Source organism: Mobula hypostoma, chromosome 9 (genome assembly GCF_963921235.1).
Source record: "Mobula hypostoma chromosome 9, sMobHyp1.1, whole genome shotgun sequence".
NCBI lineage: Eukaryota > Metazoa > Chordata > Chondrichthyes > Myliobatiformes > Myliobatidae > Mobula > Mobula hypostoma.
The window spans coordinates 122738137-122766118 of NC_086105.1; the positions used below are offsets into that span (position 1 = coordinate 122738137).

At 37.0% G+C, this 27982-nt stretch overlaps 1 protein-coding gene across 3 annotated transcripts in view; it reads left to right on the forward strand.

Moving 5' to 3' along the window:
• The window catches only part of LOC134352014 (transmembrane channel-like protein 7), a 59311-nt gene extending 44707 nt beyond the window's left edge, over window positions 1–14604 (forward strand). For 2 of the 3 annotated variants that reach the window (XM_063059055.1, XM_063059054.1), the window contains exons 12-16: window positions 2272–2455; window positions 5257–5387; window positions 6189–6344; window positions 10758–10836; window positions 12425–14604. In XM_063059055.1, the coding sequence (XP_062915125.1) occupies window positions 2272–2455; window positions 5257–5387; window positions 6189–6344; window positions 10758–10836; window positions 12425–12517 (643 nt within the window). In that variant the 3' untranslated portion in view covers window positions 12518–14604. The remainder of the gene's footprint in view (window positions 1–2271; window positions 2456–5256; window positions 5388–6188; window positions 6345–10757; window positions 10837–12424) is intronic. The other variant, XM_063059056.1, reaches the window with a different exon arrangement.
• The last annotated feature ends 13378 nt before the right edge of the window (window positions 14605–27982 follow it).

The window sequence follows — 27982 nt, forward strand, 5'->3', positions numbered from 1 at the left end:
TTAATAATCCTTCCTTCCACATCATATCATAGGCTTTTTCAATGTCAAAGAACACTGCCACTACTGACTCTCTATTTGCCTGGGCCTTCCTGCTCGGGGGTCGCGTAACTATTTAGCATGTGCACCTTGACTGCACACAGGTGTTTTCCTTTTAACTAATTACGTGACTTCTAAAATTAATTGGCTACACCAGTAATGATTTGGTGTGCCATATTAAAGGAGGTAAATACTCGTGCCATTAATTATTTTGTGTTTTATATTTGTAATTGATTTAGATTACTTTGTAGAGATCTGTTTTCACTTTGACATGAAAGAGTCTTTTTCTGTTGATCAGTGTCAAAAAAAAGCAAAATCAAGTCCACTGTGATTCAGTGTTGTAAAACATGAAAACTTCTGGGGGGGGGGTGGGGGGGTGAATACTTTTTATAGGTACTGTAGCGAAAACAAACTAGAAATCCATGCTTATTATGACTCTGTACAAGATTTTACACTGTGAGCCTCATTTCTCTCCAGACCCTTACATATTCTTGCCTATTAAGAGCTTAACTATTTCCATAATGAATGTCGCAGATGACTCTGCCTCCAGCACCTCCCTGGGAGTGCACCCAGGTCCAAAGGACTCATTGCATTAAAAGATTTTGTCTCATTTGCATTCTTTATACACTGACTCCTAACCCTTCTGCCAAGGACAGCAATTATATCTTTTCTGTCTAGACCCTTCATGATCTTAGGTACATTCAGCAGATTGCCTCTCTGTCTCTTCAAGAAAACAAGAGAACTCCTTTAATTTGTCCACATAATCAACATGCCTCATCTCTGGAATCATTCTTTACTGCATCCTTTCTAAAGAATTTTGGTGCACTGGACACTACTTTTGGCTGAATGAGTGTTTTATAAAGGTTTTGTACTCAACATCTTTATAAAGCCCGGGATCCTGATGAAGGATCTCGGCCCAAAACATCAACCCTTTACTCCTTTTCATAGATGCTGCTTGATCTGAGTTCCTCCAGCATTTTATATGTGTGGTATCTGTTGGCGCATGGCCAAGTGGTTAAGGCGTTCGTCTAGTGATCTGAAGTTCACTAGTTCGAGCCTTGGCTGAGGCAGTGTGTTGTGTCCTTGAGCAAGGCACTTAACCACACATTGCTCTGCGATGACACCAGGGCCAAGCTGTATGGGTCCTAATGCCCTTCCCTTGGACAACATCGACAGTGTGGAGACGGGAGACTTGCAGCATGGGCAACTGTCGGTCTTCCATACAACCTTGCCCAGGCCTGCGCCCTGGAAACCTTCCAAGGCACAAATCCATGGTCTCACGAGACTAACGGATGCCTATATATAAAGTATATGCAGAATCTCCTGTGTTTGTGGCCAGGATCCTGTATGCTATTGTAGCCATATTCTCAATCTGCTGTCCCTTTCCATGACTGATGCATGTGTATCCCAGATCCCTGTACACTGCTGCATGTTAATAGGGAAATGAACAATGAGGACATGCATATGATCTTGCTCAGGATGGTACATGAACATGAATATACCAACAGCATCGGATGTCGTAACCCCCTATCTTCACCATGTGTTGCAGTATTTCGAGGATGATTTTTATTTATGAATTTCTATTCTAATTCATGGACTTTAAAGATATGAATAAACTTGATGGACTAAATCATGTAATGATTTAGGCCATTTAGAACGGAGTTGTGGAAAAACTTTTTCACCCAGAGAGTGGTGGATATATGGAATGCTTTGCCCCAGAAGGCCGTGGAGGCCATGTCTCTGGATGCTTTCAAGAAAGAGATGGATAGAGCTCTTAAAGATAGTGGAATCAAAGGTTATGGGGATAAGGCAGGAACTGGACACTGATTGTGGATGATCAGCGATGATCACAGTGAATGGCGGTGTTGGCTCGAATGGCCTACTCCTGCACCTATTGTCTATTGTGTATTGACCTGTTGCTCAAATCATTGAAATTTAACAGATACTTCACTGCAGCTTGAAATTTTCAAAGTAAGCTAAATTAGTGAATTAGTTTTAAGCTCATTTTCTTCCATGAATTACAATTTTTATTTTGAAAATGTGAGCATTATAAAATCATGTTATTACTTTAAATTGCTAATTACTATACATCGTTTTCTAGTAATGCATAATTTCTAAATTGATGAAGCAGTGTATTGGCAATCCTTCTAATACATACATAACCAATTAGTCTTATTTTTAGGTTATTGAACAATATGTTTTAATAAGGAATCTCTCCTTTTTTTGTTTTTACAGATTACTTGTGACTTTTTGCCCTTTCCCACCTTTCACTTGGTGGGGGCAACAACAGTTTAGTGTTCCGCAAAATGTGTTAGAAATTGTATATGGTCAAACAATCTGTTGGATTGGGACGTTCTATTCACCATTGCTCCCTGGCATATCAACCATCAAATATTTTGCTATATTTTACATAAAAAAGGTAAATTATTAACCAAATGAAAACTAATCAGATTAATGTTTGCAATTATAGACGGAATGAACTTTAATTTGTGCTGAATTATTCATACGTTATTGTAATTGATTAAAAATACAGTAAACAGGCTACTCAAATGAAGGCCCGTTAGTTTTCTATGATGGACTTACTGAAATAACATAAGTGATTCTCAAATAGTAATTTGGGGCAGTTTTAACAAAAACAATCAAAAATTGCCCTAAAATAACTCACTGACATACAGATGCAAACACGAGGAAATCTGCAGGTGCTGGAAATTCAAGCAACACACACAAAAAATGCTGGTGAACGCAGCAGGCCAGGCAGCATCTATAGGAAGAGGTACAGTCGACGTTTCAGGCCGAGACACTTCGTCAGGACTAACTGAAAGAAGAACTAGTAAGAGATTTGAAAGTGGGAGGGGGAGGGGGAGATCCAAAATGATAGAAGACGGGAGGGGGAGCGATAGAGCTGAGAGCTGGAAAGTTGATTGGCAAAAGGAATACAAGGCTGGAGAAGGGAGAGGATCATGGGACGGGAGGCCTAGGGAGAAAGAAAGGGGGAGGGGAGCCCACTATAGTGAGGGGGACAGAGAGAGAAAAAAGGAGAAAAATAATAAATAAATAAATAAGGGATGGGATACGAAGGGGAGGTGGGGCATTAACGGAAGTTAGAGAAGTCAATGTTCATGCCATCAGATTGGAGGCTACCCAGACAGAATATAAGGTGGTGTTCATCCAACCTGAGTGTGGCTTCATCTTGACAGTAGAGGAGGTCATGGATAGACATCAGAATGGGAATGGGACGTGGAATTAAAATGTGTGGCCACTGGGAGATCCTGCTTCGTCTGGCGCACAGCGTAGGTGTTCAGCGAAATGGTCTCCCAGCCTGCATTGGGTCTTGCCAATATATAGAAGGCTGCATCGGGAGCACCGGATGCCGTATATCACCCCAGCCGACTCACAGGTGAAGTGTCGCCTCACCTGGAATGACTGTCTGTGGCCCTGAATGGTGGTGAGGGAGGAAGTGTAAGGGCATGTGTAGCACTTGTTCCCCTTACAAGGCATACAGAATTTATTTACTTATTGGGCCACAGCAAAGAATAGGCTCTTCTGGTCCTTTGAGCCATGCCACACAGTAATGCCCTGATTTAATCTTAGCTTGATCACGGGACAGTTTACAATGATCAATTAACCCACCAATTGGTATGCTGTTTGGCCTGTGGGAGGAAACTGGAGCACCTGGAGGAAACCCACATGGTTATGGGGAGAGCATACAAATTCCTTTGAGACAGCAGCTGGGATTGAACCCAGGGTGCTGGTACTGTATAGCGTTGTGCTACCACTATGTTACTGTGCCACTCCAATGATTATAGTTCAATTGCACTTTACATGTTGTGGAGGGAAACAACTAAAGATGGATTATAGTTTAATTCACTAATCTTAGCTTGCTTTGTATTAACGGTGGTGCAATTTGGTGCCACACCCAAGGGCTTGAAGAAAAACCTGCCCAATTAGTACCAGCATGTACCCTGTTGCACCAGAGGTCCCAACACACTAGACCACTGCTACACTATGATAAGGAATGCCAATCATTCCTTCCTGAGACCACATTTTGGCAAGTCGGATCATTTGGCTGTACTCCCACATACGGACAGAGTCTAAAGAGCAGTGCTCCAGAGATCAAGACAACCGGATGGTGGTCACTGGGGGCTGAGGAACAGTTATAGGATTGTCTTAAGTTAGTGGATGGGCCATGTTCAAGACCTCATCTGAGGACCTGAATTACTGCACCAGGGTTGTTACAGTTTTTATTAAAACAGCTGTGGACTTTCCTGTCCTGGAGTTACATTTGTAGATGTATATGCATCATTATTGCATACAGGTAGAATTGAGTTTGCCTTTGATGAACCTTTGCTGGTGCACAATTTCAAACTTAAAGAGCAAGTAATATCTGAGGGTATGTTTTGTGAAAGAGCATTAGCAATAGGGTAGGGTAGAAAAGTAGTGACGTCAAAAAGCTTGGTTTCTCAGCAAAAACTGAGAAAGGGGAATGGCATTTTTACAGGAGCCAGGGTGAGAAGAGGTATAGTCAAGATAGCACTGGGATTTGGTAGGATTATAAAAGATGTCAGTAAAGATGGAGTCAGAGAGATCGAGAAAGGGGAAAGAGGTCAGGAAATGGACCAAGGGAATTTAAGATTATCATACAAGCATGTAAAAATATTGAAGTATTGGGTACACTTCTGGTATAGGAAGGATGTGATTTCTCTAGCGAGAGAACAAAAGAAATTCACTAGGATCTTAAATTGTTTGGAGCATTTCAGTTCTGAGTTGAGTCAGACAGGATGATTGAACTTCTTTTCCTTGGATGAGATGATCTGGGGTCCAGATTGAGGTATAAAAAATTGATTACAAGTGCAGATAGATTCCCATTAGAGAGATGCCTAAAGCAAGAGTTCTTCTTTCACCCATTGGGTGGCTGAAGACTGAAATGTACTGCTTGAGTCTCTTAACAAAGTTTAATAATTATCTGGATGAGCACTTGAATTGCTAAGCTATGGAAGGCTATTGACTATGTGTTCATAAATGGGATTAATGTAGATGGATACCCAATATGACAGCATGGACATGGGAGGGGGTGGGGCACAGAGAAGGGCCTACTGTACTATGTGACAGTGAAATAAGAGGAGGGGAAGTGGCTCTGCTAGGCACTGGAATGTGCAAAGAGACTCCTTTTGTTATAAGTAAATATTGCACATAAAACATAATCCATTCTGAATATTTCAGGTTTCTCTGATGGCAAACTGCCGACCTTCCACCAGACCTTTTCGGGCATCAAGTTCGAACTTCTTCTTTTTAGCGGTTCTGTTAATTGGCCTTCCATTAGCTTGTGTTCCAATACTCTTCAGTATTGCAATGTAAGTATTTAATGTCAGTTCAATGTTGCTACATACATAGTTCCTCTGTACCCTGTAACACCACTTTTGCTTAAAATCATGGATTAAGTAACTGCGGGAAGTAAGATGATCCTTGCATCAGTAGTTAAATTTTCTCTTTATTGAATTTTGACAAAAAGCTACTTGACTCTTTTTTTAAATATGAAGAAATTTTTTCTAGAATTATTAACGTTTATTAAATTATGAGGGGCGTAGATAAGTTAGATAGTCATGGTCTCTTTCCCAGGTTAGAGGACCCTAAAACTAGAGTGCATAGGTTTAAGGTGAAAGGGAAAAATTTAAAGGGGGTCTGATGGACAAGTTTTTCCACACGGGATAGTGGGGTATATGGAACGAACTGGCAGGAGGTGTTAAAAGCGGATACACTTTGTTCAGTTATCACCAGTAAAGTATCACTAGTAAGGAAGATTCAGGTTTTAATTAAGCAACCACTGCAGTATTTTGCTGGGGGTTCCTTGAGCTTGTTCATGCAATTCAAATATTGACAGTTGTCCAATTTACAGAATGTGAGTTTTTGAAAAGGCTTACAACTAAAATGAAATACGCTGAAACAGCACTTCAATTTGTTGGGGGAGAAAAGTAAAACTGCTGCAAACCTAAAACAAGGGTACATAGTTCAGCAAAATAGACAATAAAGGGAAAGTTTCCGTGTCAACTGTAATATTCAGTTTTTATATTGATTTTAATGGAAATATCTTTAAGATGATTGATTTTTTATGAGAGGCAAATTAAATACAGATCTTTCTTTCCTCTATCAAACAGAATTAGTTCTTCAAAATCTTGTGGGCCATTCGTTAAATTCAACACGACATGGGAAATTATACCAACCACAATTAACAGTTTTCCAGTGGGCCTTCAGAATCTTCTATATGGATTGGGATCTGAAATATTTGCCGTACCATTCTTCATAATTGTATGGTAAGGGTTTCATTTGTTTTCTTTTCCTTCTGGACACAAGGTAATATTTTAATTGATGTTCCTGATTCTTCTTCTTGGGCAATCTCTCAATTTCAATGCTGACTTGCTTCCACAACAGTTCTGTGTATTTTGAAGTGACCGATCAGGTCAATGTAAGACCTGAAGACACTGTCATAGATGGGGCTTGAGGTGCAGGTGGATGGTTTAAGAAGAATTGCACTTCTGCTGATTACACCAGACTTTTGTATCTCCCAACAAATGTTCTGGACATTCTTGATTCCATGCAGAATGCTGGTTCTCTCTTGATTGGTCTTCCAACAGGGATTCCCAGGAGTCAATGGGAATGTTACACCTTTTCAAACAATTTCTTGAACTTGGTACTCCCTGGCAATGACAGACTGAGAATACAGTGTCTGTTTCAGGAGTTTGATGATAAGCATGCGAGCTACATAGCCTGTGCACCATAGCTTACCTGGTATATTTAAAATTTCAACATGGGGGAGGTTGGTCTTGAGAGGACAATGTCTTTGGTTCTCTTCTCCTACTTCTGAATTTAGAAGAGCTGTGGAGATAGCTTTGTGATACCTTTCTAGTTCTCTGGCTCCAGGTAAGCCAGGTCTCTGAAATGCAGAGGATTCCAGCCATTGCTTCTATCCAGTAAACAATGAGATATGTTGCTGGGTCTGAGGTAATGATCTGTAAAGACATTTTTTTTCTAACACTGCCAGAGCCAGCAGAGGCAATGATGAATTTATCATTGATCCCTCACTTTGATGTGGGAAGGCTTCCAAGATATGAGAAGTGGTCAACACTTAAGTCTCATGATGGACCTTTGTCATTGTATAACAGGAGAAACCGGTCAGTAGAGGGCCATTCTTTCACCAAAGTAAGGCCCATTCTCTGATATGTTTTCAATAAATGAGTCAATGATGACTTGCAATACTGTACAAATGTCTACATTTGCAAGCTTCATCAGTATGGTTTGCACCTTGGCCCCAGAGAAATGCTGTCTCATTTGGCTGTATCAATGTATGGATGAATGGTAATTAAACTTGATTTGACTTTGATTTGTACTGCAGCTGAATCACGTAGGTTAAAGTGAGTCGGATGAGGAGTGCAGAGATGTTATAGGGAAGTTTCACTCTAGCAGGAAGCTTATTGGAGGAGATGTGCAACTTTGTGGTGAAGAAGACTGAGAAAAATATTGAGCAATGATGCAGCCTTGTTCAATATTAATCTGCAGTGAGATTAAGTCTGTTTTGATCAGTTGTTTAAGACTATGTACAATCCATCGTGAAGTCTGCATTTGTTAGAAACAGGCAGGTCATATCTGAGAGGTGTGAACTTTGATAAATATGTTTCTAAGTTTTTCTTGACTGATAAAATTTTGTCAATCAAATATTGGGTTTCTCAGAATCAGATTTATTATCATCGACATATATCATGAAATTTGTACAGTGCAAGACAAAGTTCAAAGTAAACTTATTATCAGAATACATAGATGTCACCAGATACAACCATGAGATTCTTTTTCTGTGGTCATACTTAGCAAATCTATAGAACAGTAACTGTAAACTAAACTTCAGAAATTGTAAACTGTAAATAGACTGTGCAAATGCAGATATAAATAAATAGCACTAAATAATAAGCGGGAAATAATATTACAGAGTCTTGAAACGAGTGTAGTTATCCCCTTATGTTCAAGAGCTTAATGGTTGAGAGGCAGTAACTATTCTTGAACCTGGAAGATCAATCCGAACTGACTAGAGTCAAAAAGTGAGGAAATCCAGGATCTAATTGCACAAGGGGTACTGATGCCCAGGTCTTGGAGGTTACTGATTAGTTTTGAGGGGATGATGGTGTTAAATGCTGAGATGTGATTGATAAAGAGCATCCTGATGTATGCATCTTAGCTGTCCAAATGTTCCAGAGTTGTTTGAAAAGCCAATGAGATAGCATCTGCTGTAGACCTGTTGCTTCAGTAGGTGAATTGGAGCAGAGCCAAGTCACCATTCAGACAGGAACTGATATGCTTCAACATCAGCTTCTCAAAACACTTCATCACTAGATATAAGTGCCACTGGGTGATAGTCATTTGGACAGGTTACCATGCTGTTCTTGGGCACTGGTATGATTGAAGCCTGCTTGAAGCAGGTGGGTACCACACACTGCCAGAGTGAGAGGTTGAAGATATCCATGAAAACACCAGCCAGTTGGTCAGCACAGGTCTTCAGTACTCTATCTGGACTGGATGCTTTCACTGTATTGAAGGCAGCCTGCAAATCATCTTCAGATACTGAGACCAAAGGATCAAAGGAGACATAGGGGTGTGCGATGGTCCCTCCACATTCTGCTGGTCAAAGCAAGCATAGAAGGCATGGAGCTCATCTGGCAATGAAGCTTTGCTGTCCCCTATGTCTCAAGATTTAGCTTTGTAGGAAGTTCAGCATTCAAACCCTGCCACAGCTCTCAAGCATCCCTCGTTGATTCCAGTTTAGTTTGGAATCTGCACTTCGCCTGAGAGATGGCTTTCCAGAGATCATAGCTGCACCTCTTGTAGCATTCTTGATCTCCAGACTTCAATGCCTCTGATCTGGCTTTCAGCAGGTTCCAGATTTCATTGTTCATTGAGGGCTTCTGACTGGGGGAAGCCCTGAACGATTCTGTGGGGACACACTCATCCACAGCTGTTTTAATAAAAACTGTAACAACCCTGGTGTAGTCATTCAGGTCCTCAGATGAGGTCTTGAACAAGGTCCATCCACTAACTTAAGACACTCCTATAACTGTTCCTCAGCCTCCGGTGACCACCTCTTAGACAAAGTTGTCTTGATCTCTGGAGCGCTGCTCTTTAGACTCTGTCCGTATGTAGGAGTACAGCCACATGATCCGACTTGCCAAAATGCGGTCTCAGGAAGGAATGATTGGCATTCCTTATCGTGGTGTAGCAGTGGTCTAGTGTGTTGGGACCTCTGGTGCAACAGGGTACGTGCTGGTGATAATTGGGCAGGTTTTTCTTCAAACAGGTCTGGTTAAAGTCGCGGACTGTAACTTGAAATGCATTGGGATGGGCTGTTTCTTGTTTACAGACAACATTGTGTAGTGTTACATGTGCTTGCTTATAATCAGCCGTTGGTGGTAAGTAAACTGCGTTCAGGATCATGGATGAGAACTCCCAAGGCATATAGAGTGGTCTACATTTAATTGTTAGTTGTTCTAAGTCAGGGGAACAAGAAGTTGATATAACCCCAACATCCGTGCACCAATGAGAATTGACTAAAAAGCATCCACTGCCACCTTTTTCCTTGCCAGAATTCGGGGTTCAATCCATTCTCAAAAAAGTAAAACCTTCTGTTCAGATAGCTGCGTCTGGTGTGTTCGCCGTTAACCAAGTCTCAATTCAACGAACAATTGAAATCTGCCTCTGACACAGCAGCCTTGCCCTGAGATAATCAGTCTTATTTTCAAGGGACTGTACATTCGCTAACAAGATGGAAGGCAGAAGAGGCCTCATTCCCCTGCACTTCAACCTGGTCTGAATTCCGCCCCTCCTGCCGCATTTTCAGCCTTGGCCTTGGTTCTGACCCTTAAAGGCACTGCACTTAACTGCTCCTCATTTAACCATCAATGTGAGATCTGAGATCATTGGTGTAATTTTGTAGTCCAGGGTTAAGAGAAAATTTACATGCTACAGATAGCAGTGAAAATGGTAAATAGTAAAAAAAATTATAGACTGCAAGAGGTCAAACAGGCTGAGGTAATGGCAAATTAAATTTAATATTGGGAAGTATTAAGTGATATATTTGAAAAGGAATGATACTCAATACAAGACTAAACAGTATGATCCTAAATGTTTGAAAGAATTACACGAGTGGCTGTGAATGAGCAATTGTTTGTGCATGTGGCAGGATATGTTGAGAAAGCTTTTATTAAAGTACTTGAGATCCTGGGATTTGTAAACTGAGGAATAGGAAGTCATATCATAATGCCACAACTATCACATTTTGTTCATTGCTGTTTGCCTCAAAAGTGAGCATAGAAAAGATCAAGGCAAAAGGGGAAAGTTGAAAGGTGTGTAGTCAGGTTTTTGTGGTGTCTGACAGCGGAGTTACTGGACTTTACTTCTATGAATACATAGAACATAGAATAGTACAGCACAATACCCCAACTAGTTTTAATTAGCAACTTTTAGATATTGCTTTGTGTTATTTATACCATTGAACGAAGCAAGTTTAAATGGAGTATGGGAACTACTTTTCTTGATATCAATTTTATTGACATTGTACACCATCCAATATATTTGAATTATTACTAAATTACAGAAATGCTTTTTTTCTAATTTTGTTGCCCCTTTTGGGTGAGGGGTTTATACAAGTAAAATTATTATTCAGATTTTGTTCTTTCTATTTACAGCCTCATTCTGTTTTATCTTGTTGCGCTTTCTGCAGCACACAAACGAGTTGTTGTTCAATTAAGAAATCAATTAGCCATGGTGAGTAACTTAAATTGTCAAGGGTAGATTTTAAGCCACATTCATCTGAATAATGTAACATCTAACATTTGTCAGATAGCTCAGTGTAATATTTGCCTTCTTAAAATAAAGGAGAATATTAATTGTGTCCATTGTTATTTTTGGGAAAATAATATACAACAATAAGAAATCAACAAAACAAAAATAAAAGATAGTAATAATGGCAAGAAGCAGCTGCAAAAAGTAAGATGCGCTTTATTGGTAGGTGCAAAGTAAACTCATTAGAGAAACTTCAGAATTCCACATTTCAATCCAAGTGTCTTCTTAATATTCTGAATATTAATAGCCAGTCTCTTTGGGATTCAAATACAACTTACAGCATTTAATTGACAGAGTTTTTACTTTTTTCCATTTTTACTTGGTCCTCTTTTTATGAAACCAACCTTTATATCATCCATCTACCTGTTTGACTAAGGTTTGATGTTGAACTCATTCACTTGTGTTTACATTTGCTTTCTATTGTTAATTTTGCAATACTTCCATGTAATTTTTTTAGTTTATCTGGGCTAGCTGCTCTGTTTCAATAGTAATACATTATTTTTTCAGTAATTTATTATGCAAAACAATAACTTAAATAGCCAACTTAGATGCATTTCTATAAAAGATCACAGCTTAATAAATTTTAATATATAAATCTATGCTAAAATGTCTGAACCACATTATGAGGATCAGTTTTGATTAAATAAAAACATTGAAATGCACAGATTAATAAACACAAGAGATTCTGCAGATGCTGGAAATCCAAAGTAACACATGCAAAATGCTGGAGGACCCTTCTCAGCTCGAAATGTCAACTGTTATTTTTTTTTTCCATGGATACTGACTGACCTGAATTTCTCTGCATTTTGTATGTGTTACTCTGGAAACACGGAGATTATTTTCAACAGTGGTTCATGACTAAGGTGTAGCTGGTCTCACGTCTATAAATCTATCTTCTGGTTACAGCCTACTTTCCTTTTCTCTTTTTATTTATCTTGGCATTGAACAAATTCTTGCTAAGGATAGGCAAGAACCAACTTGAACTTTACAAATGAGAGTCCAGTGATGTAATGCATTATTAAGTTGATATCAAAGGAGTAGGCATGTTTTGAGGCCAAAAGCAAATCAACAGTGCAAGGTGCATTAAAAGATTTTGCAAGTTTACAAAAGTAGTCTTGCAGGCCAGGGACAAGACTGTTCATCCTAAGGCCATACAATGAGTCCCTGGGTTTCTCCCAGCAATGGATTCCGAGTACATACATTGTTCTCTAGCTGTGATAAGGAAAAACTTCTTAAATTCAAAGGATGTTGAACCTCCAGGGCTTTCCCTAGCAAAGTTGTAAATCCTTAGTTATTGTGCTCATTATAAACAATTTACAGATTTCAATATATTAAGGGGACTAAAGAGGGGATGTATTTGTTTTAGATATTGTTTTAGATTTATCGCATATTGAGTATTTAGATGGGAAAATACATTTCCATTGTTTATTCAGTACTATAACTTATCTTGTGATATAATTTTTTGAGAAATGGCAAAACATCAATATACTATTATGATTTATTTCTGCAGCAAGGTCGTGACAAGCAGTATCTGATCAGAAAACTGACGAGAGAATCAATCATTGCAAAAAGACTTGGTATGGCTAATGCTGAGAAACAATGAAACAAGATTTTTTCAATGCACAGCATTTCAGGATCTCATAGGCAAACAGAAGGCTGCTGTGTCTCATGATAGCTAACATTTTAGGAACAGTATTCTGTAACGCATGATCTTCCTGAAAACCTTTCCTGAATATTTTGTTACTGGTGAAGGCAAGTTATCATTGTCCTTTATAAATGTTCTCAGAGGTTTTATCTTCCTGATACTAAAGTTTTACCATTGCCATATTAAAATCAATGTTACCGTCTGTATTTGCTGAAAGCTCATATGGGTAATTGGTTGCATTTATTTACTGCAAACCACTTGTGTAACAATATTTAAAATATAGCATATCTTTACTAATTCTTCCCCTCTCTATACGTTCTTTAGATAGCATTACTTTTATGTCTGTATTATCATTAACAATTTAATACTGTGAAGCAACAAATACTGATATTGTTTACCTCTTAAATATTATGTACTTTACAAACTACTATTAATTCATTGTTCTTAACCTGGTATATATATTTTTTTAAGTCCTAATGTTTGATTGGTGAAGGAAAGGAAGAGCTTTACAATGTATGCAATTCTTATTTATGAAATTTATTTTGATACTGATACACAAGGGAATAACTTTATTCAGTAACAAAATATACATATATACAACTAATACCTTTTTATGCATTAATGGATATAAAAGCTGTCCAGAGCATGTAGATTTTATAGAATGTTACCTCCATATTCTAGGTATTTTGAACTCCAGGCATTCTTCTGGAAATGAGAGTGCTGTAAAAAATAGCCTCTTCAAATATTGAGAGAACTAATGGTTTCCATAATAAATAATTTTTGTCTTAGAAATAAATACCATGGAAGATGGGACAGTAAATAGTGGAATGGATCTTGCAAGACAGCTGTTGCTTGTTATCAGCAACTACCAGTATTAAATTATTTTGACCAAAAGATCTTGATTCCTGGTGCACTGCACATCTTAGAGCTTAATGGTTAATTTGCATCATGCCACCATTTGGTTTGGATAAATGTCATTTCACCCTTGTTTTCACCTTTTTAAGCTTGTCATGGGGTGTTAGGTCTGACAGTAATTGTTAATACAGTGTCAATAATTCTCTAACGCATAAACAAATCAGATTTAAGTCTTTATATCATACCTTAATGTGCTAAATGGACATTAATAGGAATGTTAAATGACAGTTTACAAAAAGGTCTTTGTAAATAAATTGGATTATGCACTGCCACAAAGATCAAAAGTAGGTGAAATTCAGGGTCTTAACGTGAGTTGCACAATATCTGCAATTTCTGTTCTAAGTTAGGATGTTGGTCTCACCATTCCCAAATCCAAAATGTCCCATTATACATACCATGCCAATGTAAGCTCACACTTTTATCAAGTTATGTGGCAAAAATGCAGTGCACCATAGGTTGCAGAGAAAGGTCATGTGTTGTAAGATGCCTTACTCTTAAGTTGCCTCATTTAAAAACATATGACTTTTAAATGAAAAAAAATAAAAAATTGTTATTGAAATATTGTGGAGCAGAACAATTAGCATAGTTCCTGAGCAAGCAAGACATAAACAAAGTCATATAAGTCAACATTCATTTAACAGCAATCTGTACTTTGTTGCCTTAAAATAACACATTGCTTGCATAATTATACTGTTACCAAAACATGTATAACAATATACATATTTCATGGTAAATGCCTGAATATTTCATGTGACTCAGGGAATACTATCATATAAATCTGCATTCACTGTGTCCAATAACAGCACCCAAAGAGAATGAAAATTGAACTACAGATCCCATCTGAAATATTTCAACAATAAACACTCAACAGTTGTCTGGCTGCAACATTGGCTGGATTAGGTGTGCTGTATGGGAATAAATTGTAAACAAAAGAACTGGGTAACTTAACTCAGAATTGAGTTTTTTTTAAACCACTGCAATATTTACTAAATCTGGAACTAATGTTTTAGTTAATGTATATCTTTTAATGAAGATTAAAATGTTATATACGTTTCTTTGTATGGCCTAGTTTATTTTTAATGAAAAGTTTGTTTTGAATATATTATTTACATACAATATTAAATTTTGTCCAGAAAACTGACTAGTTGTGTTTTTTTTTTAAAAAGTAAACTTACTTTTAAACTGATGTTTCATCTGTATTTATTTTTAATTTGTTTAGGTTCAGATTTGCTGAAATAAACTTGCTTTTAAAATTTCCTATAACAAGTGATCACACAAAAGGTCCATTAAAGCGTTTCTAGTTTAATAAAGCAATATATGTGCAGCCCTAAAAAAAAACAAATTAGCAGATTTTTGTCCTAGACAAAAAAAATTCATAAGCAATTTATTGTAATTTATGATAATTCAAAACTACATAATATTTTGTAACCAAGTTTTCTTCTTGTTTATCATATTTCAATTGACTTCACTGATGTCAATAAAACAAAATTTTGGTTGGCAGATATAACGAACGGTCAAAAGTCTTGCACCTATTTACTGCTGGTGACCAAAAAAAGAATTCCGATTTTGAAAAGTCAGTAAAGGATTAACTTGCAATGGAAATGTTGTCAGTAATATAATTCCGTTTTAGGGTTGTACCATTTTATAGCATAGCAACTTGCTCTTTGTTCCATCACATCAGTGCTGACCTTTGTGCCAATCTATACTAATCCCATTACCCCACATTAGGTCTGTATCCCTCCATGCCCTGCTTATTGAAGTGCCTGCCAAAATGACTCTTATACTTAGTAATTTATCTGACTCTACCACCTCCCTCTCAGTTACTCAGGAGAGCGAAAGAGTTGGTAGCAGGAACCAAAATCAATGATTACACGTATGAAATTGAATGTCACATAATTGACCTGACACTTTGGAGAGGAGGAGGCATCAAGAGTTGATTGTAGGGTAGAGCTGATGTTATCAGGAATCTAATATGTATTTTGATGGTTCTGCCAAGTGCAGCATGCATGTGAGAAATAGGATACTGCCTAAGAGAGATCCTTGAAGAATACCATAAGTAATGGAGCAAAGTGGGTAGAGGAGGTTTTGCATGTGATTGTTGTTGATAAGACCAGGTTAGTATGGTGATCCATAGCTGAAGGATAGTGGAGAGCTGCTAGAGAAGGAGGATGTAATCATTTATCATAGAGGAAGGATGATGGGAGATATTTACATTTGTTATTTCATTTGCAATTATAGGAGCTGTCAGGATTAAGTCAGGAATAGAAACATGATTGGAGATATGAGTACTGGGTACTAAACATGGGAGGGATTTGACAAGAAAAAGGAAAATGAAGATTAGATAGTAACATGCAACTATCAAACGATCAAGGAATGACTTTTTAAAAAGGGTAGTAATGACAGATATGAAAGAAAGGTGGACAGTACCTGAAGAGAGAGCAACATTAACAATATTAACTAATGCTTTAGTGGATATGGGATCAAGGGAGCTGGTGTGCGAGGCCACATGGGTAGTTCCCATTAAAGTATCACATTTACTTTGTATACTATATGTTAACCAAGGAAGGGATTCTGTGTCTACTTGATTAATATATTTTTACTCAATAGATTGAGTACAATTTTAATAATTAAGCTGAAAGTACATTAAATTCAGCCATATTAATTTAAAGGTTTGTATTTTTTTCATGTTTTTAAATGTTCCATAACTTTAAATTCTGTCTGTCAACTGAATATTCTGTGTGATCCAAGACTTACATTCTTGTAATTCCAACACTTAGCATTCTCAGTTGAAAGCTCGGCAGTACAGCACATCAAATTTATTACCACATTAATCTTCATTTGAGTAAATGCACTGGGTAGATAATGTCTTAAGTCTCAATGGGCAACGTATAGTTACAAGATGAATGGTAAACACAAAATAATTGCGAGTTACAAGATGAAGATGTACAGTGAAACAATGTAATTAAAAGAAAAATCTTTCTATGTAAATTCTGTTACTTGAAGAGAAAATATTTACAGGTACATTAGGACAACCATTTGTATTGCAAAAAAAGCAATAAGTTCACAATCTCTATGCAAGCCTCCTGGTTTCAACTGCTGACTATTTGGCTAATCATGACCAACACCACAGTTATATATGTGTAACAACGGATCCTAAGAAAATATTTATATTTTGTGCATGAGTAGCACAGGAAAATGGACAAAACAAGGAAAAGTTACCTCCTGGTATTGGAGTAATTTGATCCCAGTAAAAATGAATAGGTATTTCCTAATTGCAACAAGGAACCTAAACCTTGGAAAAATGGTCATTCCAGAAAGTGGAAATGCTTTGTTGCAATACAAGCATTAGTTGTTGTCAATTTCTCCAACATTGATCATGTTCAGAGCCAGATCTAATGCTGTTTCTAAGTTATTATCAGGAATATCCGTTAGTGCACCATTGTTTAAAAGCAGTCGCTTAACAATCTTGTTATTGTGCATAATCCCATAATGCAGTGCTGTTCGTCCTTCTTTATCTTGACTATTTATTTGCTTCTGTACATCAGAATTTTGTAATAAGATCTACAAAAATGTAGATTAGGTTTTAGTAATCTAACTTGTATGTTATTTACATTTCAATGTAATTAGTACAATACTGGAAAATAATTATCAAGATTTAAGAAAATGAAAATAAATTATAAATTATTTTCCATAGATATACATAGATTAATCAGTAATGGACACTTTTATATCTCCATAACATACTGTGCTAAGCCTATTGCAGATTTGCTTACATTTCTTATTGATGTTGATGCCAATGATTTTAAAGGACAGAAGTAAATAAATTGCACAGAAATTTACAGAAGAGTATGCATCCATTCAAGCCAACGTGCCAGACAGAAAAAAGATGGGTGATAGAGTTTAATTCCACTTTCTGGTCATTAGTTGGCAGTTTTACTGGTTTTCCAAGTGTTCATTTGGGTGTGGTGCATCCTTCTGCTTCCATGAACCTGTCAGGCATTCAATTCCAGGTCCACATTACTTTTAGGTAAAAAAGATTTCTATTAAAAAAATCATTCTAATCCTAATTAGCCCAAACCTATGCCCCCTTAGTCATCATTTTCTCTGTTACGGAAATAGGTTCTTCCTGCTCATCTTCTCTAGGCCTCCCAATATTATTCATCTCATTTAAATCCAATTTAAAATCTGAATACTCTTGTTAAATCAAAATTAGTATGTGTACAGCTGAATTGTCTTAGCTTCACGGTGTCAGATAAATTTTAAAATAACATTTAGGATACTAGAAATGCGAAATAAGCAAAGTGCTGGCCAGGAAGCATCTTTGGAGAGATGATCAAAAATTTATCGGGAAATACTTCTACTAAAAATTGGATCAATTTTGCTTAGGTAACTAGTCATACAGACTAAACTAAAAGTACCTGACACGTTTCACCATTCCCATAGATAGCATCCATGTGCAAGAGAGATCTCCCAGCATCATCACTAAAGCTGATAAAAAGATTTGAAAGAGATTTTTACAATGCAGAATTATGATACATATGGAAGTAGTTTAAACTGGTTTAGATCAATATGTATGCTCAATCACAAATTCACCCTAATTTTCTTTGTTTCCAAAAAAGGTAAACAATTAAACAAATCTTATCAACAATCATTAAATTTAATTACAGATGCAAGGAGTTGTTCTATAGGGTATTTCAAATAATGCATAATAGAATATAAAAGTACTTGTTTTTTCCCTCAAATAATACATGAAGCTAAGAGTTTGCCTGCTCTCCCAGGTGAACAAGAACTTTCCAAAGCATTATTCAAAGATTGTTAAATTCTTCCAGTTTCATGGCCAAAATTTATCCCTTAAGTAACATTTCTAAAACAAGGTTGTTTGATTATTTCAAGGTCATTGTCATATTTCCTACATTAGAACAGTGACTACATTTCAAAGCACTGATTCGTAAACTTTACAGCATTTTGAGACATCACAGGCCAAAAAGAGCACTGCGTAATGTCACCTTTAGGTGGCATGCTCTTGGAATTAGAAAGAACCATAGATAAGTCAGATATTGGTATTACATGATGGATTCTAAGGAAGGAATACATTAATTGATTAATTAATCCACATTCAAGCACATTTATTATCAAAGAATGTATAAATTATACAACCCTGAGATTTGCTCACCCATAATTAATGCTTTTATGCAATTACTTATCTTAAACAAGGATGTACTTTTGATGGTCAAGGATTTCCTGCACAGGGAAGCCCTGCCGGGCCGCAATCTAAACTTGGAAGTGCAATAATCTTTGTTAAAACAAAAGGGAAGCCATCTGCTTGTAGTCAAATTCTGTTATTCCCTTCCTGTCTCCCCCTGCTGGTTAATGACTGGTAAACCAGCACAACAGGAACCTAAGGCAGACAACAAAATGAACAGCACAACTTAAACTAAATTCCTCCTCCTTACACAAGGGGATACAGGGCATGATTACTTGCAAAAATAACGGTTACTAAATGCTGGAGTTCGACTGTTCAATTTCAGAACTTATTGCCAACAATACAGTCAGATATGTCCAATGTAAAGGTTAAGTCACCCTGGCATTTTCTTTTGCTGCAAGATACATCTCCATTTATGACAAACAGCCACTGGCAAAGTTAGAAAATCATCCCACAACCTAACACTTCAATTTTGCACTTACCTAGGCAGACCACTATAATATTGACACAGATCCTCTAACTTGCAGTGATCTCTATCCTTAATGGTTTGGATAGCGTTTTCAAAAACATTGCACGGGTTAATATAACCTGTTTTAATACTGCTTATATTAGCTTCATTTTGCTTGTCAGAATGAGTACTCTCATCCTGTGAAAATACGAATGTATTGTGCATTAAACCATTTCCTTGATAAATTAATGCACACAGCATTTATTTCTAACTAACTAGCTTACGTACAGTACAAGGAATAATTCTGGGTCTACTTAATAATCTAGTTCACAATTAGCTTCTTATCTGGCTTATATTCAGAAACATCATTTTATATCGAATATGATCACACAACCTAGGATTATGTTACTCGATTTGCTGCTGTAATTTTGAATATTGGATCCAACTGGCTATATTTCAGTGCCTGCTTTTACACACACCTGTAAAAGTAGATGCTGCATAATTCAGACATATTTATACTAATTATCCACTTTGACTTCAATAGAATGCATTTTGCTGATTAAATCTTCACATTTAAATTACTACCCATTAAATGTTGTAACATTTTTGCAACAACTTTTACTGTTTTTTTTATTTTACTTGCAACATTGCAAGGCCCAGTTTCTACTGAGGACCCAAACCCAAAACTCTAGACAGTATGCAGCTGAAGTTGGGTAGTTTCTTCAATATGAATGACATTTTGTGAAAATAAGTTACTAGGCTATCTTACCATGATATTAGTTTCCCTCGTATCACATGTAGCATTTTGGTCAGTCAGCTCAGTAGCTGAATTTCCTTCTTTTGGTGAATCATCAGTTTTTGATACTTCAGATAGCATTGGTTCTTCAACTTGATCTTTTCCAACTTTCTTTAAAGGTTCAGTATGATTCAGCTCTTCTACACCCCATCCAGAATTACTTTCAGAATTTGGTACATGTCGTAAGCTTTCAAGATTGTTTATTGCTGATGGTATGAGACCTGTAGTTATCTCTGCAGTCAGTTTTCCTTCCTGCAACAAGCTTGTCCTTGCATTTTCCACAAATTCAATATTTCTATCAATGGAGTGGATTGAGTTTTCAGGTGGATATTGTGTTTCTGCCATCATCGGTTTATGCTCAATATCACTAGTCATCTTCAAAGGACTGCGAACAAAATGTGGTACCTCCAATATGCATTTTGAACTGTTGTATGCCTCACTCCATTCTTCTTTTGATCTGCTACCAAGCGAGTCTGATTGTACTACATCTTCCATGAAGCAACCTGGAAGCAGCTGATCTATTTCCCCACAATAACCGTCATCATTCGGTGATAATTTTGCACAATTGGATTGTATGTCTTCAGTACAGGTAAACTTGTTAATTTTCTTTGACACTTTTGTCTCAGCTGAGCAGGTAAAGTTCTGTGTGTTCTCATCATTGATCTTGCTCCTATTGTCTATACTATTTCTTCCTTTGAAAATGTCTTTATTTTTAAGTGGGGTCCTGGATGCTGGCTGTCTTTTTGTGGTTCCTGTTAAAGAAATCTGATTTTCTTGTGAGCAAAATTCCAGCTGAACTCCAGGAGATGACTTTTCCATCAACTGAATTGGAGATCCATATCTTAATGTTTTCTGCAAACTAAATAATGGCTTTTGATGAGAAAATACTTGATCTGAATTATCTGCTGAAGATGTACTGCTGTGGAAGCATGCAGGGATTTTATTAGTTGCCATATGAGGCCGTTGCTTCATTAATCTTGAAGAAACACCTTGTGGTTCAAGTGCAACTTTACAGCCAACTCTACCAGGTTTAGTTCTTCGTTTGTCTTTTCCACTTTGCCCTAGTTTTAAAAAATAAATGATATAAAGCTTTAATAGAAGAAATAACACATTCATTGTAATGTGCAATATAAAACCCAAGGTAAAGGACTGTCATCTTAGAAACAGCATTTCACTTCGTGCATTGGATTATTGCCTTAACAGAGCAATCATTTTAAAGACAATCTGTGACTAATTGTGATTGAATAGTTTTAACAATTACTATTTACTTTATTATACAAACAGGAGTATCAGCTACATACATCAACAGTTCTCAAACTTTTTCTGCTTGTGGCCTACTTGAGACCTTCATTTACCTCTGTGACACTCACCCTCCACAGTCACCATTAGTTGCTAAAGTTATTTTGAGTCAACTGTTCTAATTATTCTAATATATAGACAATAGTTTTTTTTGTTACTAGGTTATAAGTATTACATGTTAAATACATTATTACAGGTTAATGAAAAATGAAACTATTTCAAAGCTCTGAATAGGATGCTTTATTTATTATAATATTCTACCAACCAGCAATGAAAAAGGGTTTAATATTGTTACAGCAAAACACATCAAAGTTGCTGGTGAACGCAGCAGGGCAAACAGCATCTCTAGGAAGAGGCGCAGTTGACGTTTCAGACCGAGATCCTGACGAAGGGTCTCAGCCTGAAACGTCGATGGCGTCTCTTCCTAGAGATGCTGCCTGGCCTGCTGCGTTCACCAGTAACTTTGATGTGTGTTGCTTGAATTTCCAGCATCTCCAGAATTCCTGTTGCTTGCGTTTTTAATATTGTTACTTAGGGGATTTAGTGAGAGTCTTGATGAAAACCAGCAAGTTTTTAAATATCTGGTTGCGACTTGGTTAAAGATAATTGGAGATCACCTCTTGTCACAATGTCAAGATGGTTATGAGCTTTTGATAGCAGGTGAAGAGCTTGACTAAAATCACATTCAACTAGGTAAGAGGTGTGTGTGGAGCTGGTGCAGCTGGACGTCTGCAGGGTGTGAATGGTGACACCTACATGATCAAGCAGGAGCAGATAACGATTGATATGCTGCATTCCCTACACACACTGGCTAAGCTGTATATACTGTGCCTATAAAAATTATTCACCCCCCCGGAAATTTTCATGTTTTATCGTTTTATCATATTGAATCACAGTGGATTTAACTTGGCTTTTTGGACACTGATCAACAGAAGAAGCCTTGTTCATGTCAAAGTGAAACAGATCTCTACAAAGTGATCTAAATTAATTCCAAATATAAAACAAAATTATTGATTGCGTAAGTATTCACACTCCCCCCCCCCCTTTAATATAACACACCAAATCATCACTGGTGCAGCCGGCTGGTTTTAGAAGTCAGATAAATTAGTTAAGTGGAGATCTGTTTTTGGAGACGTGTGTAGCCAATGTTTATCAATTGACTGTAGTAAAAATACACCTGTATCTGGAAGGTCCAACCACTGGTGAATCAGTATCCTGACAAAAACTACACCATGAAGACAAAAGAACACTCCAAGCAACTCCACAAAAAGGTTATTGAAAAGCACAAGTCAGGAGATGGATACAAGAAAATTTCCAAGTCACTGAATAACCCTTGGAGTACAGTTAAGTCAACTACCAAGAAATGGAAAGAATATGTCACAGCTGTAAATCTACCTGGAGCAAACCATCCTCAAAACTGAGTGAAGGTGCAAGGGAACTAGTGAGGGAGGCCACAAAGAGACCCAAAACAACTCTAGAGTTACAAGCTTCGGTGGCTGAAATGGGAGAGAGTACACATACAACAACTGTTGCCTGGGTGCTTCACCAGTTGCAGCTTTATGGGAGAGAGGCAAAATGAAAGCCACTTTTGAAAAGTTCATCCTCAGAAAACTAAAAAAAAATGGGGGATTAGCCCTACCCAATTTTAGGTTTTACTACTGGGCAGTCAACATACGCTACCTTACGTTTTGGTTATACTATATTAATCGTGAAGACTGTCCGGTTTGGGTTTCTTCAGAAGTTAATTCTGTTAATAAATTTTCTATTATTTCTCTTCTTGGTTCTTCAATTCCTCTATCCTTAAGTAATTTAACTTATAATTATGTAGTTAAACATTCTTTGAGGATTTGGTTTCAATTTAGAAAATTCTTTGCGTTATTTGGTTTTTAACTCTCTAGTCCCATTTTTTCCAATTATTTTTTTAAACCTTCTTTGACTGATGTAGTTTTTAAAGAGTGGAATAGACTAGGTATTAAATGTTTTCAGGATCTGTTTGTTGGAGATAGTCTTTCCTCATTTGAACAATTATCTATTAAATATAATCTTCGTAAAGCTCACTTCTTTAGATATTTACAAATTAGAGACTTCTTGCATTCTCAACTTCATACATTTCCTAAATGTACAGATAAGAATTTAATTGATACAATTTTTACTCTGAAACCTTTTCATAATGGATCTATTTCTAATATTTATAATATGTTGTTGGCAATGAGAAACATTCCAGTAGACAAAATTAAAAACCTCTGGGAACAAGACTTACAGATTTCAATTGATGAGGATACTTGGAATGAAATTTTTAAACTTGTTCACACCTCTTCATTGTGTGCGCGTCACTCTCTCTTACAATTTAAAGTGGTTTATAGAGCCTACATGACTGAAGATAAGCTCTCCCGTTTTTACTGAGATTTTTCTCCATACTGTAATAGGTGTAATGTTGATGAGGCCTCTCTAATTCATATGTCTTGGTCCTGCCCGCGGCTTGATAAATTTTGGAAAAAAGTATTTCAAACTTTCTCGGAGCTTTTTAAAGTAAACTTTAAACCCAACCCTCTGACTGCCTTGTTTGGCATTGTTGGAGGAAATGATTTTACTGTTAAGTTGAATGATTTGCATATTTTGGCTTTTATTTCTCTTTTAGCCTGAAGAGTTTTGTTGCTCGAATGGAAAGATGCTGCTCCGCCTGCTCTTGCCCATTGGTTGATTGATGTTATGTCATGTTTAAATCTAGAGAAGATTAGGTGTTCTATTTCTATACCTAGACAAGATTTTTTCACATTATGGGGACTTTTTTGGAACTACTTTCACAATTTTCGATTTGTTCAGCAATGATGATGGCTATTATATGTTTGAATTTATGACTATATGTCAGAGATTTTTTTTTCTTTTCTTTTAACCAAACAGCTGTTTTTTTTCTACTTTTTTTTGTTATGGGGTTTTGATTTTGCTTTAGATTAGAATAAAATGTACCTTTTCAATATTATGGTTAATTTACTATACATAGATATGGGGCATTTCAATCTTGTTTCTGTTTCCATACTATCATAATGTATTTTCATTTCGTCTATGCAAGTAATTAATAAAAAAAATTGAAAAAGAAAAAGCAAGAAAAACTCAAATGAAATCTCAACTAGAGTTTCCCAGAAGGCTTGTGGGAGACTCTGAAGTCATCTGGAAGATGATTCTCTGGTCTGATGGAACCAAAATTGAGCCTTTTGGCCATTAGACTAAATGCTATCTTTGGCATAAGCAAAACACCGCACATCATCAAAAACACACCATCCCTACCATAAAGTATGGTGGTGGCTGCATCATGCTGTGGGAATGCTTCATTGCAGCAGGCCCTGGAAAGCTTGTGAAGTTACAGGGTAAAATAAATGCAACAAAATGAAGGGAAATCATGGAGGAAAACCTGATACTGTCTGCAAGAGAACTGCGACTTGGGAGAAGATCTGTTTTCCAGCAAGACAATGACCCAAAGCAAAAAGCCAGAACTATAGAGGAATGTCTTAAAAACAACGAAGTTAATGTCCTGGAGTGGCCAAATCAGAGTCCAGACCTCAATCCGGTTGAGAATTTGTGGCTGGATATAAAAAGGGATGTTCAGTCACAATCCCCATGCAATCTGACAGAGCTTGAGCAGTTTTGTAAAGAATTGGGAAAAATTGCAGTGTCCATATGTGCAATTATCAAGATGTCCAGATATACATACATACATACGCACACACACAGACACACACACCCACCCACCCCCTGAATGGGCCACATTGAAAACCACTGATCTAAATACGCAATCACAGGTAAACAACGTTATTTGATGCCATTATGAAAAGTGTAGTAGAGAAAAAATTATAAAGGATTATCTATAGACAAAGAAAATGACTGACATACACCCATAAGGACCAGAATATCTCTGAAAATTTCAAAACCAAACCCCTAAAGATTCTATAATATCATGCAGTTGCTATAATATCATCTACCAATAGCTGTCATCATTTCACATTGTAACTCTTAGTGAAGTGAGTCTTGGGAAAAGCACAATACTCAAAGCACAGAATATTTTTATACTTTTTCAGTGATACATTGGACAATAAATAATTAAATTTAAAATTCATGATATTAAACTTGGATCAATCCAGTGACCTAGTAATTAAAGTTGAAGAGAGTTTCATTAAAGAATACATTTTCTCATATATACAAGTTAATCAGAACCTAGTTAATGCAACCGTTAATTTTGAATATTTCAATCATGTTATTTTATTGTCAACACAGAACTTCACTAAGATGACTATTAACCTAAATCAAGAGGCAAATATACAGTTATGGAGGGTAAACATGTTTAAGTAGCCCCAGAAACTTTTTATGGATGTAAATTATGAAAGTAGGCAGACAAGATCTGAATAATTTATGGGTGCTATTTCATATTTGAATAATAGAATTGGAAGTATTGGAAATATTATAAAGTTCAGCAATTTGCTATAAAGAGTCAAACATCTGAAACATTAACTGTACCTTTCCATGAGAGTGAACACTACCTGACTTGGAGTTTTTAGTGAATAGGCTGCATCAGTCAAAAAGTTGGTATATCATAAAATAATAGATTTACTGAATGGTTAGAGCACTGAAGCAGGCCATTTGATACTTTGTGACCAATTCAGCCCTAAGCATGAACAATCCAGTTATTTCACGACTGTGCCTTTCCCTCTTAGTTTTTCAGAAATGTATTCAGCCCAATTTTTGAATATTACATTAAATCAGTTTTGATTACCATCTCAGAGGTGCACACTAGGCTTTAACTGCTCATGAACCATATGCTCCTAGAAATGTTTATGCTCTTCTGTAAGGTAAATCACGGGCCTGGATTTTGCCAGTAAACTCCAGGGTTCTGAAAAGAGCTGTTGGTATTTACCATTTTAAAAGGCTGTATTTTGGGAGTTCGATGCATGCATGGCCAGATCTGTAAGTGCAGAATTACCTAAAATTACATTCCCCAGTGGGATTCCCAAATGAGTGCAGTGACAGAGCCAAAGTTGTTTTTTTTTAAAAAAGAGATTATCCAATAGTTATTGGCTTTCAGATCCTGTGCCAAGCTGGACCTATGGCAGAATCCGCATCAAATGATACTACTAAAAATTGTAGCGATGCAGTGAAAAATGGAATCGGAAGAAATCTCTTATTTCGATGCTTTTTCTTTTAACATCTTGAATTATTTGTAATTGTTTCAGTATCTTGCAAAATAATTTAAGAATTTAAAAGTTAATTTCAATATCCTAATTTTGTTGTCAAATGTTTGCTAAAATTTTAGATAATCATAGAGGAGCTGAATTGCGCTATATTGGAGTGAAATCTCAACCAAATGTCTAATAATTCTTTGCAGGTATATTATTACTGTTTTCAACTATTTTTTCAGATTAGTTACATTTACTAGACATCAGAGAGAACAGAAGAATAAATTACAAGAATAAATGCGCACTGCCTTTTCATTCTTTACATTCTTAGTCAATGCTATCAGTACTGTTCTGTTACATTCCTTCATATCAATAGCACTGCTGCCACTCATGTGGCCTACAATAATCAAGGGGCTTTCAACAGAAGAAAACAGAAGCAATAGCCACTTAGCTGCACAAGTGTGTCCTGCTATTCAATACAATCACAGCTGATCTGCTTCAGGTCTTACAGCCTTACACTGTACTGTATGTGCTGGTTCCCCATAATCTCCAGCTCCCTTTTAAAAATATCCACATTAAATATCCTCAATGATCTATCCACAACACTCCAGGGTAGAGAACTCCAGAGATTCACCACCCATCTGGAAAAGTTTCTACACAGTTCAGTTTTAAATGACTACTCCTCAAAACTTTTAACTATTCACTCATTTGAGATTCTCCGAAAAGGACAAGATTCTCATAAGAGGGCATCTATCCTATGGTGCCTGCTGAGAGTCCTACATATTTCGGTAAGATAACTCCTCTTATTCTTGGGAGGGGAATTGCAACAATCCTTTTTCATCTGTGGTTATGAAAAGACTTGTATCATAGCTATAGATAATAATTACAACACCAACACTTATTTGCCCCAAGGTTAACAGAACACACACAAAATGTTGGAGAAACTCAGGCAACATCAATGAAGAGGAATGAACAGTCAACATTTTGTGCTGAGACCCTTCATGAGGACTGGAAAGAAAGGGAGTAGAAGTCAAAAATAGCAAAGTGGGGTAAGAGGAAGAGCACAAGCTGGCAGGAAATTGGTGCATGCAGGTGAAGTGGGGGGGGAGGTGGGTGGGAGAGGAGGATGAAAGGCAATAATGTGACAAACTAGGAGGTGACAGGTGGAAGATATAAAGGGCTGAAGAATCTGAAATCAGAGGACAGCAGAACATGGAATAAAGAGAATGAGGCAGGAAACCAGAGGGATGTGATGAGCAAGTCAAACGGGTGGAGAGGGGAAGAGAAAGGATGAGTGGAAATAAGGGAGACAAAGGTGGGAAGGGGAAACAGAGGGGAGTGGCTATCAGAAGTTAGAGAAACCAATGTTCGTGCCATCATGGTTATGGAGATTACCAAGATGGAACATGAGGCATTGCTCCTCCAACCTGCATCTGACCGCACTGTGGTAGTAGAGGTAGTTTTGGACAAACGTGTCAATGTGGGAATGGGAAGTGCAATTGAAATGGGTGGTTTCCGGGAGATCCAAGTTGTTCTGGTAGACAAAGCAAAAGTGTCTATGAAGTGTCCCTCAATTTGCATCGGATCTCACTGACGT